This window comes from Carcharodon carcharias, chromosome 2 (assembly GCF_017639515.1).
Source record: "Carcharodon carcharias isolate sCarCar2 chromosome 2, sCarCar2.pri, whole genome shotgun sequence".
Classification (NCBI taxonomy): Eukaryota; Metazoa; Chordata; class Chondrichthyes; order Lamniformes; family Lamnidae; genus Carcharodon; species Carcharodon carcharias.
Genome location: NC_054468.1, coordinates 215901752 through 215919849, shown reverse-complemented (window position 1 = coordinate 215919849; position 18098 = coordinate 215901752). Strand labels below are relative to the sequence as shown.

Below are 18098 nucleotides of genomic sequence, written 5' to 3'. Positions count from 1 at the left end.
ATTGTAGTACAAATGGGATGTCAAACTGCTTAGTTACATTTTAAAGAGGTCATAAGTGTGATTGGTGTAACACAAAAACTTGTATGTTTTATTTTCTGAGGCCATCTAATTGTTGGAGCTTGAGTTTATTTGGAGCGACGGCGAGATCAAAGTGGTCTACAATTATGGGAACAGAACTTCAGTCAAATGCCGTCTAAAAAAAGCAAGTGGGATGTACAGGTCGAGTTTGTGGATACACTTCTCATTATAAAGCACCTTCTTTATTTTTAAACCTTCTAAATATAACGAGAGGCAGTCTGATTGAACCTCTTAGTACCGAGAAATTCTATTTATTAAACTGCCTCTAACATTAAGCAACTTCTCATAGATTTCACAAAAGTTAGGAATTGCTTACAGACATTTATTTCCCATCAGCTTTTAATTAATTCATGAAAATAAAATTAAATATTTGCTATAAGGATAAGAACATCTGAAACTGTGTTATTTAGACATCACTGTTGCCTTAGTCACATTTTTTCCAGTAAGAAATTTAGTGGCAAGGTTTGGGCTGAGACCAGCCAAATAGGGGCAACAAGTGTCTCTTTCCTGATTAAAATTTCTAATCACATTGAATTTTACAGCATAGAACCAGGCCTTTCAGCCCAACAGGTCTATCCTTGTGCATATGCTTCACTCAAGCCTCCTATCACCTTGCTTTATCTGACTGTCTTTTTAGATGCTGACACTCGACATTACTATGTAGATTCTACCAAGCTTTCTACAGTTCTGATAATATCGGCACTTACGTAAAGAGGAAAAAAAATCATATTCTTGAAATCTCAAACTGAAATTGTTGGAAATATGCAGATCAGATCTGCAAAGAGAAAAGACAGATGAGCCTCTCAGGATTATACTTTTTGTAGTGTTGAACTAGTAACTACACCAGAAGATTTAAACCTGCTATGCAGTTCCAACAATTTCTGTTTTTATATCTGCACACCGAACTTGGAGCACAACAGTGTATGATCACCCTGAATTGGATTTCTTTAGACAAACCCTCCATGTGCCAAACTCTTAAGCATTTATGAAAAATTCAAACTTTAAACTTTATATCTTTCCATTAAAATAAGGGAGCACTACGAGAATATCTTCAAAGAGAATGTGATCACAGATTCACAGGCAACTGCAAAATTTTAAATATGCTTTGCAATATGTTTCCTTGTTCGTCCCTACAGGAAACAATATGACTGAACAAAGCACATGAATATTTCATCAGCTGAGGCTGTGCACACTTAAAAGCACAAGTCCTTTACACAGCATGAAGACTCTAATTAGCTGCTATTTAGCCATTTTTACAGGAAGGAATATGCTCAATGGACAACGCAACATTTTATTTAAGCTTGGAAAACCTACTAGGCACAAAATCCACTGAAAACAATAGAAATTTAATGAGAAACAGAGTAGCAGCAGCATCTTTGTTCCACCGAAGACTAAATGCGAATGCAAGGCGAGGAAAAAAACTTTCACACAATGAGTAGTTAGGGTTTGGAATGCACTGCCTGGAAGTGTGGTGCAGGTAGGTTCAATTGAGGCATTCAAAAGGGCATTGGATGATTATCTAAACAGAAACAATGTTCAGGGTTACAGGGAAAAGGCAGGAGATTGGTACTAAGTTAAAGTGCTCAGAGAGCCGGTGTAGACATGATGGGCCGATTGGGCTCCTTCTACAAGGTAACAATTCTGTAATTCTGTGAAATCAGTTATAATAAAATTTATCTACAATTAACACAATTCTAGTTCCAGCAGCAAATCACAGAAAAATCTCAACATTACCTTATTTTTACAAATTTTCATACCCCACCCCTACAAAGTTTCCCCAGATAACTTGCCAAGAGTTTTGTAGCTGCTCACTATCAAGAAAATAATTCCTTTGCACTGAGGGGAAACTGAGACAGGGCTCAAGGTCACAAGAAAGTTACAGAGGAAGATGGCCATTGGGCTCCACCTTAACTCATCTATTCAGAAAGGCAATAAATCCCACATTTCAACAGTCCATTATTTCTTCAACAATTTTTTTTCACTCATGGGATGTGACTGTCGCTGCTAGGCCAGCATTTATTGCCCATCAGACATTTAGAACTAGAGTGCCATTCCCATTGTTCTTCCTCTGCACTACCTCTAATGCTTGAATGTCTCTGGCATTTTGATGATTAGAAAGAGGCACAGTACTCAAAGTGCTACCTGGTCAGCGCAATATATAACATATGTCATAATGGACTTGAAACGTTAACTCTCTTTCTCTTTGCACAGATGCTGTCAGGCCTGCTGAGTTTTTCCAGCACTCTGTTTGTATTTTTTGGTCACCACTTCCTCTGATTTATACTACAAAACCAGAAGGTAGAATAAAACATTTAGTTGGCTTTGATGGTTGCTGCTCTGCACTGACTGGACATGTAAGGCATCTAGTCTATTGAAACTCCCAGGCCTCTTCTGGCTTCATTTTTATTTGAACACAATTCAAAGCAAGGAAAAATCTAAACTGTCAAATAATCTAATTGATGTGATCTAAATCTCTCCAAGCACATTAGCAAGGACACTAGCTAGGAAAAAAAATAATTTTGGAAGCTAAAACCTTCTGACTCATTACTACCATTTGCACTATTCGTAATATTTCAAGGATACAGAAACTAAAACAGAAGTACTTACGTTAAAAATGGATTGAAATAATATGTTTTGCAAGATTTGCCACAATCGCAGTATTTTTTAAAGAAGGTATAAACAAGGCAGACAAAATTTCACTGACTGCAAATCAATTACAAATGCCATTAACATTACACCTAACCCAAATCAGTTTTGCAAAAGAAGAGCCCCTGAACTACAGATGAAATAAGGTGGTCAATATTTTCCGAGTACACTAAAATGACTAAAGTATAGAATTCAATGGAATTTCATAAATATTGAAGACACTTAAATCTGATCACTCTCTTCTATAATTTGCCAATGCATTTAGTTGTAAAACTGTATGCAAAGGTGACTAATTTCTATTGTGCTTTTCAAAAATTTAGCAGTGTCCCATTTTTCAAACTCACCCATAGGCTGCCAGAAATATTCAGCATATGAAATAATTATTAAGCATCAGACATTAATTATGCTCAAAAGATCATAATGTTAAAGAACCTGGCAGTACGGCATTCCAGTTAACCAGTGGTACATTAGTGTCACAGCTGCTCATGTCAGTGCTGACTTCAATGACAGATCTATAAAGAGAACGAGGAAGCACTGCTCCCTCTGAAAGCACCAAAGTCCAGCGAGTGTTTTCAGTCAGTGTCTCCAATCCCATGGCAGCCACTATCTTGTGTCATCACTGGTGGCACTGCTCATTACACTTTCACCAATGGACAGGCTGTGCCCTAGTTTCCCCGGCAAAGGCCACCAACAGTGTTTTCTTTTATATTCATTTTCAGGATGCGGGCACTGTTGGCTAGGCCAGCATTTATTGCCCATCCCTAATTGCCCTGAAGTGGTGGTGGTGAGCTGCCTTCATGAACTTCTGCAGTCCCTGTGGTGTAGGTATACTCACAGTGCTGTTAGGGAGTGAGCTCCAGGATTTTGACCTAGCAACGGTGAAGGAACGGCAATATATTTCCAAGTCAGGATGGTGAGTGGCTTGGAGAGAATTTCCAGGCGGTGGTGTTCCCATGTATCTGCTGCCCTTGTCCTTCTAGATGGTAGCAGTCATGGGTTTGGAAGGTGCTGTCTAAGAAGCCTTGATGAGTTTCTGCAGCGCATCTTGTAGATGGTACACACTGCTGCCACTGTGTGTCAGTGGTGGAGAGAGTACGCATTTGTGGAAGGGGTGCCAATCAAGTGGGCTACTTTGCCCTGGATGGTGTCGAGCTTCTTGAGTGTTGGTGGAGCTGCACTCATCCAGGCAAGTGGAGTATTCGATCACACACGATGGACAGGCTTTGGGGAGTCAGGAGGTGTGTTACTCACTGCAGGATTCCTAGTCTCTGACCTGCAATATTTATGTGGCTAGTCCAGTTCAGTTGCTGGTCAATGGTAACCCCCAAGATGTTGATGGTAGGGGAATTCAATGCCAAATGAAGGTCAAGGTATGATGGTTAGATTCTCTCTTGTTGGAGATAGTCATTGCCTGGCACCAAACTCCAGCGAGTGTTTTCAGTCAGTGCCTTCAATGCCCTAGCAGCCATTATCTTGTGTCATCACTGGTGACACTGCTTATCACACTTCCACCAATGGACAGACTGTACGCTGGTTCCAGGCCTTTCACAACTATCGGATGGCCCCACAGCCAGAATTAGTCATTAATTGTGACTTTTAAACAACTTCACATTTTAAGACGAGTGCCAGCCAGTCCTTTAGCACCTCACTTAGTGCGTTAGAGAAGGCAAATAGACTTGTGCTGAATAATATGGCCTCACTGGCTGTAAATAATATGGTATGTGGCTGCTCATCAAGGTGTGTTTGAGAAGCAGGAAAAGCATTTGCAAGGCTTTCCTTACGAAAATATGAACATGCAAATTATGTGCAAGAGTAGGCCATTTGGCCCCTCGAGCCTGCTCCACCATTCAATAAGATTATAACTGATCTGATGGTGGCCTCAACTCCACATTCCACCTATCCCTGATAACCTTTGTCTCCCTTGTTAGTCAAGAATCCATCAACCTCTGCCTTAAAAACATTCAATGAACCTGCCTCCACCACTCTCTGGAGAAGAGAGTTCCAAAGGCTCATGACCCTCAGAGAAAAAATTTCTCTTCATCTTAGTTTTAAATGCGAGGCCGATTATTTTTAAACTGTCCCCCCTAGGTCTAGTATCTTACAAGGGGCAACATCCTTTCATCATCCACCCCAACAAGTCCCTTCAGGATGTTATATGTTTCAATAAAATCAACCTCTCATTCTTCTGAATTCTAGTGGATACAAGCCCAGCCTGCCCAACTTTTTCCCAAGATAATAACCCCTATTCCTGGCATCAGTCGAATGAACCTTCGCTGAAATGCTTCTAACACTGTTATAGCCTCTCTTAAATAAAGAGGCCAAAGCTGTATGCAGCATTCCAGATGTGGTCTCACCAACACACTGTACAACTGTAACAAAGGATCCTTTACAATAAACAACATTCCATTTGCCTTCCTAATCATTTGCTGTACCTGCATACTAACTGATTGTGATTCATGTATCAGGACACCCAGATCCCTTTGTACCTCAAGAGTTCTGCAATCTCTCTCCATTTAAGTAATATGTTGCTTTCCTATTCTTCCTGTCAAGTTCAGGACAAGTGGACAAGTTCATATTTTTCCACATTATACTCCATCTGCCAATTTTTTTATCCATTTACTTAAACTATCTTTATCCCTTTGCAGGCTCCTTATGTCCTCTTCACAACTTACTTTCCTACCTATTTGTGTCATCAGCAAATTTAGCAACCATACAATCGGTCCCTTTATCCAAGTCATTGATATAAATTGTAAATAGTTGAGGCCTTCTCCACCAAATCCACAAGCTAAGTGAAAGGTTGCAAATACTCAATACTGCTGACTTATTTCTGGTTGCTTTTGAGTTGCACTATTCACCAATTGGACGAGATTTTACAAGTATGTGAAAAGGAATACAGTAGTAAAAGTAAACATTATTCCCTGAAGTTGAGACAGGAGAAATTATAATGGGGAACAAGGAAATGGAAAACAATTAAATAAATAGTTTGTATCTGACTTCACTGTAAAAGGCACAAAAAGCATACCAAAAATAATGGGGACCAACGGGCTAATTAGATTAAAGAACCTAAGTAATTAATAACAGTGGAGAAAAAAGTACTAGACAAACTAATGGGACTAAAACTCAATAAACTCCCTGGGACCTGATGGTCCATATTTTCGAGTTCTAAAAGGGGTAGCTGCACTAATAGTGGATGGACTGGTCGAGATCGTCAAAAATTTCCTAGATGCTAGAACAGTACCAGTTGTGTGGAAAGTAGCACATGTAATAATGTTATTCAAGAAAAGAGGGAGTGAAAAATGGAACTCTAGGGTGGTTAGTCTGGCCTGCTGGCCTCCAACATCAAGGAAATGTTAACAAGGCATTTTGAAAATCATATTACGGTTAGGCAGAGTCAACATGGTTTTATGAGAAGGAAATTGCATTTGACAAATCTATTGAGGACGTAACTAGCAGAATAGATAAAGGGCAACCAGTGGATGTAGTATGTTTGGATTTCTAAAAGGCATTCAATAAGTTGCCATATAAAAGGTTATTACATAAGATAAGGGTTCATGGGATTGGGGATAATAATTAGCATGGACAGGGGATTGGTTAACGGACAGAAAGCAAAGAGCAAGGACAAACATGGCATTTTCAAGTCATCAGACTGTAACTAGTGGGATGTCACAAAGATCATCCTCAACTATTTACAATCTATATCAATGGAGGGACTGAGAGTAATGTATTCAAGTTTCATGATGATATAAGACTAAGTGAGACAGTAAGCTGTGAGAAGGGCACAAAGAGGCTAAAAAGAGATTATATACAGGTTATAAGAGTGGGCAGCAAAGTGGAAGATGAAGCACAACATGCAGTAATGTGTGGTTATTCACCAAGGTAGGAAGAATAGAAAATCATTTTTTCAAAAATGGTGGGCAACTTTCAAATGTTGGTATTCAGAGGCATTTAGGTGTTCTCATACAAGAAATACAGTAAGTTAGCATGTAGGTACAGCAAGCAATTAGGAAGGCAAATAGCATGTTGGCCTTTACTCCAAAGAGATTGGAGTACAAAGATAAGGAATTTTTGCTACAATTGTACAGGGCTTTGGTGAGATCATACCTGGAATACTATGCAGTTTCAGTCTCCATATCTAAGGAAGGATATACTTGCCTAAGAGGCAGGGCAGAGAAGGTTAAGTAGGTCGATTCAAGGGATGAGGGGGATTTCTTATGACGAGAAGCTGAGTAGGATAGGCCTTTACTCCCTAGAGTTTAGTAGAATGAGTGGTGATCTCATTGAAACATAAATGATTCAAAGGAGGCTTTGCACAGCAGATGCTGAGGGGTTGTTTCAAGAATGAGAAAGACTGATTTTTGGACTCTAAGGGATCAAGGAATATTAAGATTGGGAAGGAAAGTGGAGATGAGGTCGAAGATCAGTCACAATCTTACTGCATGGTGGAGCAGGCTCAACGGACCATATGGCTGACTTCTGCTCAAATTTCTTATGCTTATAAAGGAATTAGGTAGTTTCTTCAAATAGTTACTGGCTTTCTAACAGAAGAAGCAAATAAAAACAAAACACTCAGATAAAAGCAAAATACCGTGGATACTGGAAACTGAAACAAAAACTGAAAATGCTGGAAAAACTCAGCAGGTCTGATAGCATCTGTGGAGAGAGAAACAGAGTTGGCATTTCGAGTCTGTATGACCCTTCTTCAGATGCTGTCAAGCCTGCTGAGTTTTTCCAGCATTTTCAGTTTTTGTCAAAAACATTCCCTTCATTCACATTTGAAAACTGATTTACTCAAAGTTTTTAAAATGTAGAAGAAAAGAAAGGTTCAAATATAATGCTCATTAGAAAACAGAGCAAACATCATTACACTCTGCAAACTCAAAGCCCAGTTCCAGGATTTGATCTTGATGTATTAAAAAGTTATATCACTTTTAAATGAGGTTAAAAATATTGTTTGATTCATTTGTTTGTTCACCTTCATGATAAATAGACCTCGGCAAGGCAAGCATTGTTAAAATGCCAGTTTCATCAAACACATGCTCCTTTAGTACCCTTTGCAACGTAGCTATTTACAGTGTCTATCAATAGACTGTCCCTGCTAATGTGATTCAAGACTCTTTGGAGCACATACTGCATTTTAATGACAAATGACTTGATTAAATTTGTAATTGTAAGCAAAATTGGATTTTCTACCACAAGGACTGTGACATTACACCACGGAGGAGTGAATTAAAGCATAAATGAATATATGCACGTAAAACCAGCTGTAAAACTCAATACTTAAAAGGAAGGCCCACTACCTCTTCACAGATTGAGCAATTTAAAACTTGAAGGTTGGGGGAAACCATCCTGATAAATGCCTCCCAATAACTTTTTGGCATTATGATCAATATGGAACTATATAGAGATTTAAAAGTCCCCTATGAAGAATAAGAAGCTACTTAACATTTTTAAATAGAGTTTAACACATACAAGTGGACTGAGGAGGCTGCAGTACAGAGTCTGGTCTGAACTGGAGTGAGGGCAGTTAAGAACATCTGGCTTTAAGTTACCTTTAGGGGTAGTGGAATCCAACAGATAACTTGGATGTTATGGAAGTTTTTGGAAACCTTGCATACCCTACGTCAGCCACAAGTGCAAGAAGTGTCTCAAAGGTGGATTCAATCATGCTCAAAATGTTACTGAGTTTGAGAAACATTTGGAGGCCCACTGCACCATGCAATAGCAACTAGGGGGCTTTGGGGCACACGTTACGAGGTGGTCATCCACAGTTAACAAGATAGCGAAAGAAAAGTGAATGATCACTTGCTGGATGGAGAGACCGGCAAATACAATTGGGGCAGTGCAGGATATTTCTAGAGTCAGGGAGATATATATTGTTGGATACCTGCAATACAGACAAGAACAGGTGAGTAATCATTGCATCACAGCACATGCACCAATTGATTACATGGGAGGGCTAAAAAAGTATGAAGGAGTGGGAAAGGGCTATATCATTAGAGAGAGAGGAGCAGTTTTAGTTGATGTTAAAAGTAGGGATGAAGGAGAATACAGGATAGAGATGTTGCAAAGAAAGCTCAAGGAGTTTGTTTCATAATGGTAGTAATTTCAGCATAACTGTCACAGTGTGTGGCATTGGGAGTAAAGGAGAAACAGATTAAGCATATCAACTCAACAGAGGGTGCAGAACAGAGCTCTTCAGATTTTTCAGGCAACGGAAGTAGCCATCAATACAGAGGCACAGTCTAAGTGGGATGGACTTCACTTAAACCAAGCCCATAGCAATGTCCTTGTGGTGCAGAAGATTTCAACTATTATGCAAATAGAGAGGCACACCTTAAAGCATGCAGCATAAGGGTTAAGAATAGCTTGGGGAGGAATGGAAACTAGTATGAAGCAGATGACAGCAATTTAGGAGAAAGACAGTGAAGGAAATAAAAGAAAAATTAAAAAGGTAAAGGGTACAAAGCCATGAATGAGCCGGGGTTGCGCATTTATATGTAAAGTTCAAAGAATTTATAATAAAATTAGGTAACCAGACATGCTAATTACAGTGGAGGGAAGAACTCTAGAATAATTTTCCATAACTAATTAGATGCTGCAATGGGGAACTTTAAGGTCATAAAGATGAACTAAGGTAGGCTAAATGAAATTCCTCAGAATAATTATCTTGAGATAACAACAGCTGAAGAGTTTGGACCTACTCAAATGCAAGACCTCCTCTTCTGTGCTGCTTCTTTTCTATAAATAGAATTAATTCCAAAATTTAAATCCTGCAAAGTGCTAGTACCTATTTGGACTGAAGCTCATTCAGCCTGTATATTTACTAACATGACTCATTCACTATTTCAATAAATTGGTAGCAATTACATAGGATTATATAAATTACATAGGATTATATCAACAGCACTAGCTGCCCAGAAGTGTATTGCTAAGCATCACTTTTCATAACAGTAAAGTTGGGAGTACAGTATTAAAATTATGTAAATACATAAACAGCATTAAAAGACCATATGCCACTATTTTGTAGATTTGAAGAAACTGAAATGACACAGGTTTTACTAAGCAACATATTTCATTTCGGGGAATTGATAAAAACGAAAACAGTTCAACTCTCAAGTGCATAATGTTTGTCTAAGTTCAGAAGATTTTCTAAAAATGCATTGCTGTCCATTTATTCTGTCTAGAATCTAACTTACGGATTAACTGGAACATGCTGTGCATTAGTACGTGCAGCAACCAACAGAACCACTGCAATGTCAAGCTGCAAAGTTTTCCCCACAACTCTCCCCTCCACTGCCGCACACCACCCCCCCACCCCCAAACTGCTAGGAAAAGATTTGAGTTATTTTTCTCACTAGTCAGAACTGTTGAAAATTGGTTTGTAGTAAAAAGTTGAAGGATGCAATATGCATCAAAAGTATTCCTATGATATATAACTCTCCTAAAATCATCTGTCCCCAATAAAATTAATGTTAATACAGAAAATATTGGAAAATGAACAATGACTTTAATAAGTGGTTTGACCATAAAAAACAAATAGACATAATATAGAACTGCAATAAGATCTAGCTTCTCATGTACGCTATCATAGTCACTCCATACCTTTAACACACAAGCTACCTACTTTGTGATTTTTAACATTTGGTCCATTAACTATGTGCACTTCTATAGCTTTTAAAAATGTGAGTCCAAATGAAAGGACAAAAAAGCAAAAAGCTAGGGGAGGAAGTGTGACTCACCAAACAGCAGCAGACCCCCCTCATTTCACTTCCAGTATTTGCAGGTATTCAAAATGAAATTGTGCAACATAACTAATTACGTAAAAAATGGGAGTAATTTCTGCACCCCCATGAACTTAAGATTAATTTAAATTTCTGTTCTCAAGCTAGTCTGTTCTCAAGTCCAACATTCTAGTCATAATTCATTTCTAACCAGCCCATGAGTGTTTCAAAATTTAAAAGGGATGCCAATTTCATAACTCAAACAGAAATCCTCCTTCTATGAAACTCGCAGGATGTAATGATGCTAACTACATCACAGTTAAAAATATCATTTTTGCTAGACAATAGGCACCTCTTCAGAATTTGTAATTATGTCTACATAAAAGCTAGTTGGAGCTAAAATTGACTTAAGAATATACTGTAACAAGAGTTACGTTTTATGGTATCATAGTGGGTCAGATTTTGCTGGAATGGGACATCTTGCAGCACGTCCAGATTGTTTGTGCACGATCAGGTTTGAAAATTTTTCGTTCAAAAGTTGCTAGAAACTTGAGCTTGTTAAAGCACAGTGAGAACAGCAGAACCTGGTGAATAATGGGACAGTGCTTTCTCCTTAATCATTGAGGTTAAAGGACTGAAAAATAAACAGGAGGAGGACTGAGAAGGAGGGTGAATTAAAGTGGGTGAATTCAATGTCAAATCAGGCACAACCAGAAATTTATGGGTATGCATTTCAGGAAAGAACTGACAGGCTGGATTTCTCTTCTCTTGGTGAAAAAAAATAGGCTCAGGGATGACCTAAGGGGTCTTTCAAATTATGAAGAGTTGTGATAGAGTGGATACAGAGAGAATGTTTCCACTTATGGAGACGAACATAACTAGAGGCCATCAATAAGATGGTCACCAAGAAATCCAATAGGGAATTCAGAAGAAACTACTTTACCCAAAGAGTGGCTGAAGCAAATAGTATAGATGCATTTAAGGGGAACCTCAACAAGTATATGAAGGAGAAGGGAATAGAGGGCTATGATGATAAATTTAGATGAGGAAAGTTGGAAAGAGGTTCAAATGGTGCATAAATACCAGCATGGGTTGGTTGGTCCAAATGGCCTGCATCTTTGCTGAATATTGTATGTAATTCCGTGCAAAAAGAGAACTAAAGAAGTGGAAAGAAAGACTGGTTGGCGGGGGAGAGGAGGAGAGACTTGGGAGGCGAAGTTAAAAAAAAGTTAAATCTCCTAGAACATACTGTCATCAGCCAGTATAACAGTGCTCCTTTCTCAAATTCTGCAAAAATGAAATTAGTACTATATCAGCAATGGAGATAAACCTACAACCTCAGGCTACCACCATCAGCCTGCTACAGGGACCCAACTTCAATCACTGCATATAAACTCATTCACTTACACAATTTACGACTTAGCAAATAAACAAGGAGTCCCTAGTTTAATTATCTTTTTTCTCCCTTATGATCCAAGTTTTGAAAAGAGCAGTCTTAATGTGCAGTAAAACCAAGGTTTAATCTTGTGTGTGTTAATAGCCATTATATAAATTGTGACAGTACACAAAAGATGTGGCCACTCATTTAATACATGGCTGGTTGTATTTGTTGCATAAATTGATCTGCAGTTTGTTGCACAATGGAATGCATCACCTGCTTCAAATAATTATTACACAAGCAAGATGCTACACATCATCAGTTGAATGTTTTAAGAAGATATTTAGGATAATTTCAAAAATTAAAATTCTTCCAGGATTTAGACACAATAAGCTTTCACCAGAAAAGAGACCAACACCAGGGCAATAATTAAACTGAAGCACACCATCAGATACAACTTTTTACCATTATTGCTCAAGGAAACCAAGTACGGAGCTATCTACCTACTCATGCTAAGGCAAATTTCATCAATAGCTATAAGGCATAAAATTTTAAAATAAAAATCCATGATCTCCACATTCAAAGCTTCATATTGGTGTCCAAAACACTTTCAAGAGTAACCAAACCCACATTTAATACACTATTTTATTAATGCTACTTACCCGAGTCATTCCTCAAATAGGATGACATGGCAGGAATAAGACAGGATTGGCTGAGCAGCTCTACAAGTACAGATGGAAGGGCATTATTGTTGTGTCCTCTACTTTCACCAAGCTGCACATCTCCAGATAAGGTGCTGCCGCCAGGATTTATGTAACTTGCAAGGACCTAAAAATATAGCAGATAAACAGAACAAAAAACTCAATTTGAAAGTGAAGAGCAGATTTTGACTCCTCGTTTTCTCCCACCTCACAAAAGAAATTAACCTAAAGTTTGCTAAAATGTGTTGCAGAGAATATTTTTTTGTTGGTGCTACCCTTCTCAAATTTTTGAATGTTGCCATTCAAACCTTAAAGCATCAAGGTCAATTAACTCTGTGGCCAGGCAAAAGCAAAACCTATGACGTCTAAACTGACTGTCATTAGTATTACAATATGCCATTAAAAGATTATGAAAAGTCTGATACTGTGGCCAAGGAGGATGAAGGAGTTAGGGGACATATGCCAACAAACAATGGCTTTACTCTTCTCAATGCTCAGCTTGAGCAAGTCATAACTCATCAAGGTTGGATCTCAGACACAGTGTGACAGGAAAGGCAGTGCAGGGATCAACAGAAGTGATGGAAACATATAGCTGGGTGTCACTAACACAAAGCTGGATGCTGGTCTGATATGTATGTGACGATGCCACCAAGGTGATACATGTAGATAAGGGAAGCGTTGGAGAAGGGAGGCAAGGATAGACCCTTGAGGATCTCCGAAGCTGGTAGTGCAAGGGTGGGAAGAGAAGCTATTGCAAGAGATGCTCTGGATACAACCTGACAGGGAAAAAATGGAACAAAGGAAGGGTAATCCCATGGAAATAGACTATAGTGAAGAGGTATTGGATTAAGTATGTGATACATTATTCCAAAGACTGTCAAGGAGGATAAGGAAAAATAAAAAATAAACAATGAATATAGTCACAGAGAATGTTGTTCATGCCCTTGGTTAGGGCTTTTTCTGACATTGTGGGAAGGCCAGGGGATAACTATCTGTTCAAGAGCCTTAAATTGGGAAGCTAAATTGGAGATATGACAGTGGTCTCCAAGGACAGAGGACTGGTTGGGGTTTTTTTTTAATGGTGGGGCAATTTTGACAGAATTCTAGGATAGGGGGCAGTACCTGAGGAGAGGGAAGCATTTATAATAATCTAGGGTAAAAGGGTAATTCCCTAAAACAAGTCACCAACCAGGTGGCAAACTTGAAAATTAACCCCATGATTTCTGTCATAGAAGCAAGTTGTCCATGAGGCCCTTACACTTGATGCGAGAGGTGCAGGGAGAGGAAGGGGCTTAAGGGGGTGGTTGACAGTAGAAAGAAAATGCACCTGGGATAATCTTTGCCCTCCAGGATGATCCTGGAATAATGGGCCACATTTGGCAAAAGAGAGTAAGGTCCAGTAGACCTTGATGTGGACAAGTTGGATCTGGGGATGGATGGGAAAACCAGTTATGCATCAGATATGCACAAGTTTGCACCTTTTGTTTTCAAGAAGCCAAAGCTGAAGATGTGCAAGGAGGACCAACTAGGATAGGAGGTGATACTAGGATTAAAAAATATTGTATTTTGAAGGACATAAATTGAGTTTCAATATTCAACCCTAAGTTTCAGATTCAACAAGCAAAACAAAATTGGTCAACATTACCTGCAGAAGACAGGTCACATGCTCCTCCTCCAGCCTCTGCTTAGTTAGGGCTTGCTCCACATCCCAACCTGAAGCCGTAGAACCTGTTCCAAAGCCTGTACCTTTGGCCCAATATAACTGCTGGTCTTCAGTGGAAGAGTTTGTGTGCGCACTGGAAACCTGTGGCTGTTTTCAAAAGAAAAAAGTGAAAAATCCAAAAGTTCAGTTTAGGTCTTCACGTTTGAGGAAGGATATTGGGTTGAATTGAAGACAATACAACAACGGTTCATTAAAATGATCCCTGGGATAAGGGAGTTGTCCTATGATGAGAGGCTGAGTAAACTGGGCCTATATTCACTGCAGTTTAGAAGAGTGAGAGGCAATCACATTGAAACAGACACAATTCTGAAGGGGCTTGATAGGGTAGATGCTGAGAGATTGCTCCCTCTGGTCAGGGTCTCTAAAACACAGGGGCACAGTCTCAGGATAAGAGGCCACTAACTAAAATTGCAATTACAGACTACACAGACACAAAAATTTGTATGCATACAATATTCATACATTTGCATGCCAGCTGAACATGTATTCAAAGTATAAATGTTAGCAGACACACTTCTGGTCCTGTTTCTTGACACCCCTCTCCCACCCACCTACCTGATGAAATAAATTCCAATTCATTCCCATAAGCTCTAATGCAAATATCAATTGGATCCAAATTTGTTCAGTCTACTTAGCAGACTGATGTTGTGGTTAGCAGGCTGCCAAAATGTCTATTTTAAATATAAACTATCAAAATGCCTATTTATTTTCACTTCTTATGGGGTTAAGTATATCCATAATCGATGTTGATCTGAGCATAAAACTCCATACGCACATATTTCCTAGGTGAAAACCAATACATACATAATACCAAGGTGTAACCTAAAAGCAGCATGTAATGAATCATCAACCTAATAGTCACTGCACTTCAAAACTAATACATATCTCTAAAGCCTCCTGAGGCATTGTGATGCATTAAGGGACTATAAAAATGTAGATACTTATCATGACATTTCCAAAAAATTAGAAATTTCAGTCACAGCTCTTAAAGACTCAGGATTAACACTTTCACATCAAATCTCTTGAAATAATTGTGTCTCATCAACAGAAGTACAAAAAACTGAACCAATACAAGTTTTTATTCCATTAAGCCACAACTCAAAACCTATTTCGTGAATTTTGGAATGTCAGAACCCTGAGATATGGTATTAAGTATGTTTGTTTCTACCACGTTAAACCATGGCAATGTTAGAAACAAAGTTAGTGTTAACCAAAAATTTGCACCAACTTCCATTAACAGTTTTAAGGGTTACATCAGCAATTTGGGCTCCTCAGTTTATTCACAAAGGTACCAAAAAATCTAAAATAACCAGTGATAAACTAGCATGAATCAGTGCTGAGTTTTTGATTTTTAATGCACACAGGGCTTATGCAAAGGACCCAACAGATCCCTTTGATTATGTAGCACCTGGACATTTCTTTTGGCCCAATATTTTTTTCCATTTTTGTCTGGATTACAAATTGGTCAGTTGTTATTGCTTAAATGAAGTTGTATTCAAATATACAATCAAAAATGCTACAGGCCTAACTTGAAGGAATCATGTAATTACAATAAAACCATTTAGAAAAGTCACATACTTTTGTATCCAATCAATTGGAATAAATAATAGAAATAAAAAAATATATATATTCAACAAACCACAAGTGCATTACCTATAATCATGAATTAATTACCTCATTCACCACCTTAAACATTCACTCCCAGCTCACCAAGCCTTTTTTGACAACACCTCCCAAACCCGTGACCTCTATCACCTATAAGAAAGGCAGCAAGTGCATGTGAACACCTCCAAGTTACTTAATCCTTACTTGGAACTGCACCTAGGTCAAAATCCTGTAACTCGTTCCCCAGCAAGCAATTAGAAAGGAAAATGGCACGTTGGCCTCTATTGCAAATGGACTGGAATACAGGAATAAAGAAGTCTTGCTGAATTGCACAGGATTTTGATGAGACCACATGTGGAATACTATGTTCAGTTTAGGTCTCCACATTTGAGGAAGGATATTGGGTTGAACTGAAGGCAATACAACAAAGGTTCATTAAAATGATCCCTGGGATAAGGGAGTTGTCCTATGATGTGAGGCTGAGTAAACTGGGCCTATATTCACTGCAGTTTAGAAGAGTGAGAGGCAATCACATTGAAACAGACACAATTCTAAAGGGGCTTGATAGGGTAGATGCTGAGAGAGTGTTTCCTCTGGTCAGGGTCTCTAAAACACGGAGGCACAGTCTCAGGATAAGAGGCCAATCATTTAAGACTGAGATGAGGAGAAATTACTTCACTCAAGGGTTGGGAATCTTCGGAGTTCTCAACTCCAGATAGATGTGGATGGTCCACTCATGAATACATTTAAAGCCAGGATAGACAGATTTTTTTTATCTCTCAGGGAACCAAGGGGTATGACCAGGCAAGGAAGTGGAGTTGAAGCTCAAGATCATGCCATGATCATTCTGAAGGCTTGATGGACCGTATAATCTACTCCTGCTCCTATTTCTTTTGTTCTTGTATTCTAACACAATGTTCTTGTATTCTAACAGTGACACAATGGTTCAAGAAAGGAGTTCGTTGCCACCTTCTCAAAGGCGATTAGGAATGGGCAATAAATGCTGGTCTTGCCATGTAGCCCACATCTCATGAATGAATAAGAAAATGTTATGTGGATGCTGTTCAATGGAGAGATTTGGGCATGAACCTTTGACACACTTCAATTTGTTTTTAAAATCACTATGTTCAATGAAGAGCTACCCCTTCATATTAGGTCAGTTGAACAGATTTAGTTAAAACCTGTATTTGATATTTAACCTTAAGCTGAGCTCACCTCTGTCTGGTTAGCACCTGCATTGGGCACTCTTGGGGCATGATGACTAAGTGCAGAGAGGCAAGCCAGTATAAGATGAATTGCTCCAATCTCCAAAGCCATCCGCCGAAGGAGAACTCCATCATCAGTAGTCAATGGTGTGGTACTGAATAAAGTGCACAAAACATGGAATGGAAGTGTAGGAAGAACATTTGCTGATGGGGACTGTAGGATGTGACCTGAAGAGAGAAAATGGGCATGATTTAAAACTTCGTTATATTGATTCAATGTCCAATAAAAGACTATTTAAATGAAAATTCCTTTTGTATTATGCAATTTGCCACCAACATTCATAAATACAGGGCACACAAACACTTTACCACGGAATTTAATTTAGTCAAAAAGCTGCTCAAACACAATGTTTTCATAAAGATACTTAAATTCTGATTACAAAAGCAATTCTCTAAAAGTACTAATGACTACATGTATTGGAAATCTGTAAGACTACATTAATGATCTAAGAGTGAGTTAAAGGCAACAAAATTTGCATCATATTAAGTGTGTGTAATAATGAATGTGAACATCAAGGCATACGTACTGCCTTCACCATCATCAGTTACGCCGAGCACCAATCTTAGCAAGCACTGTGCATGTTTCCGTTCTTTAAGGAGTACTTCAGCATATCCTGGTAAACGGAGGAAAAGTCCAAAGGCTGCAAGAGAATGTGCTGGGATGGGAGACATTGCAGGGACAGTTGATTTGATTGGTGGTGGCTCTGCAGTTATGGTTTCAGGAGCCTCATAGACCAATTCACCAGACTGTTCTATGGTAACCCATTCAAACTGTTCGTTGTCCTTCGGCTTTTCTTGTGAAGTGGAGGTTACCACAGGAGCACTCACCTAAATGCACAAACAGAAGAGGTCAAATATTAATGTCAAAAACATGAATCAATTTATCTGTTGAACTGTAGGCTCCTATGGAACCTTCAGATTTCAGGCTCTGGATCAGCAAGGTCCTACAAACTGGGCTCCAGCTGATAACTGTTGATCAAC

General features: G+C 38.8%; 1 protein-coding gene across 6 annotated transcripts in view; it reads right to left on the bottom strand.

Annotated features, from left to right (window-relative positions):
• Positions 1–18098, bottom strand: part of birc6 (baculoviral IAP repeat containing 6) — a 242480-nt gene that overhangs the window by 63621 nt on the left and 160761 nt on the right. For all 6 annotated transcript variants that reach the window (XM_041180834.1, XM_041180857.1, XM_041180849.1 and 3 more), the window contains 4 exons: positions 17645–17945; positions 17068–17285; positions 14170–14334; positions 12486–12651 (listed from right to left, as the gene is read on the bottom strand). In XM_041180834.1, coding sequence (XP_041036768.1) covers positions 12486–12651; positions 14170–14334; positions 17068–17285; positions 17645–17945 — 850 coding nt within the window. The remainder of the gene's footprint in view (positions 1–12485; positions 12652–14169; positions 14335–17067; positions 17286–17644; positions 17946–18098) is intronic.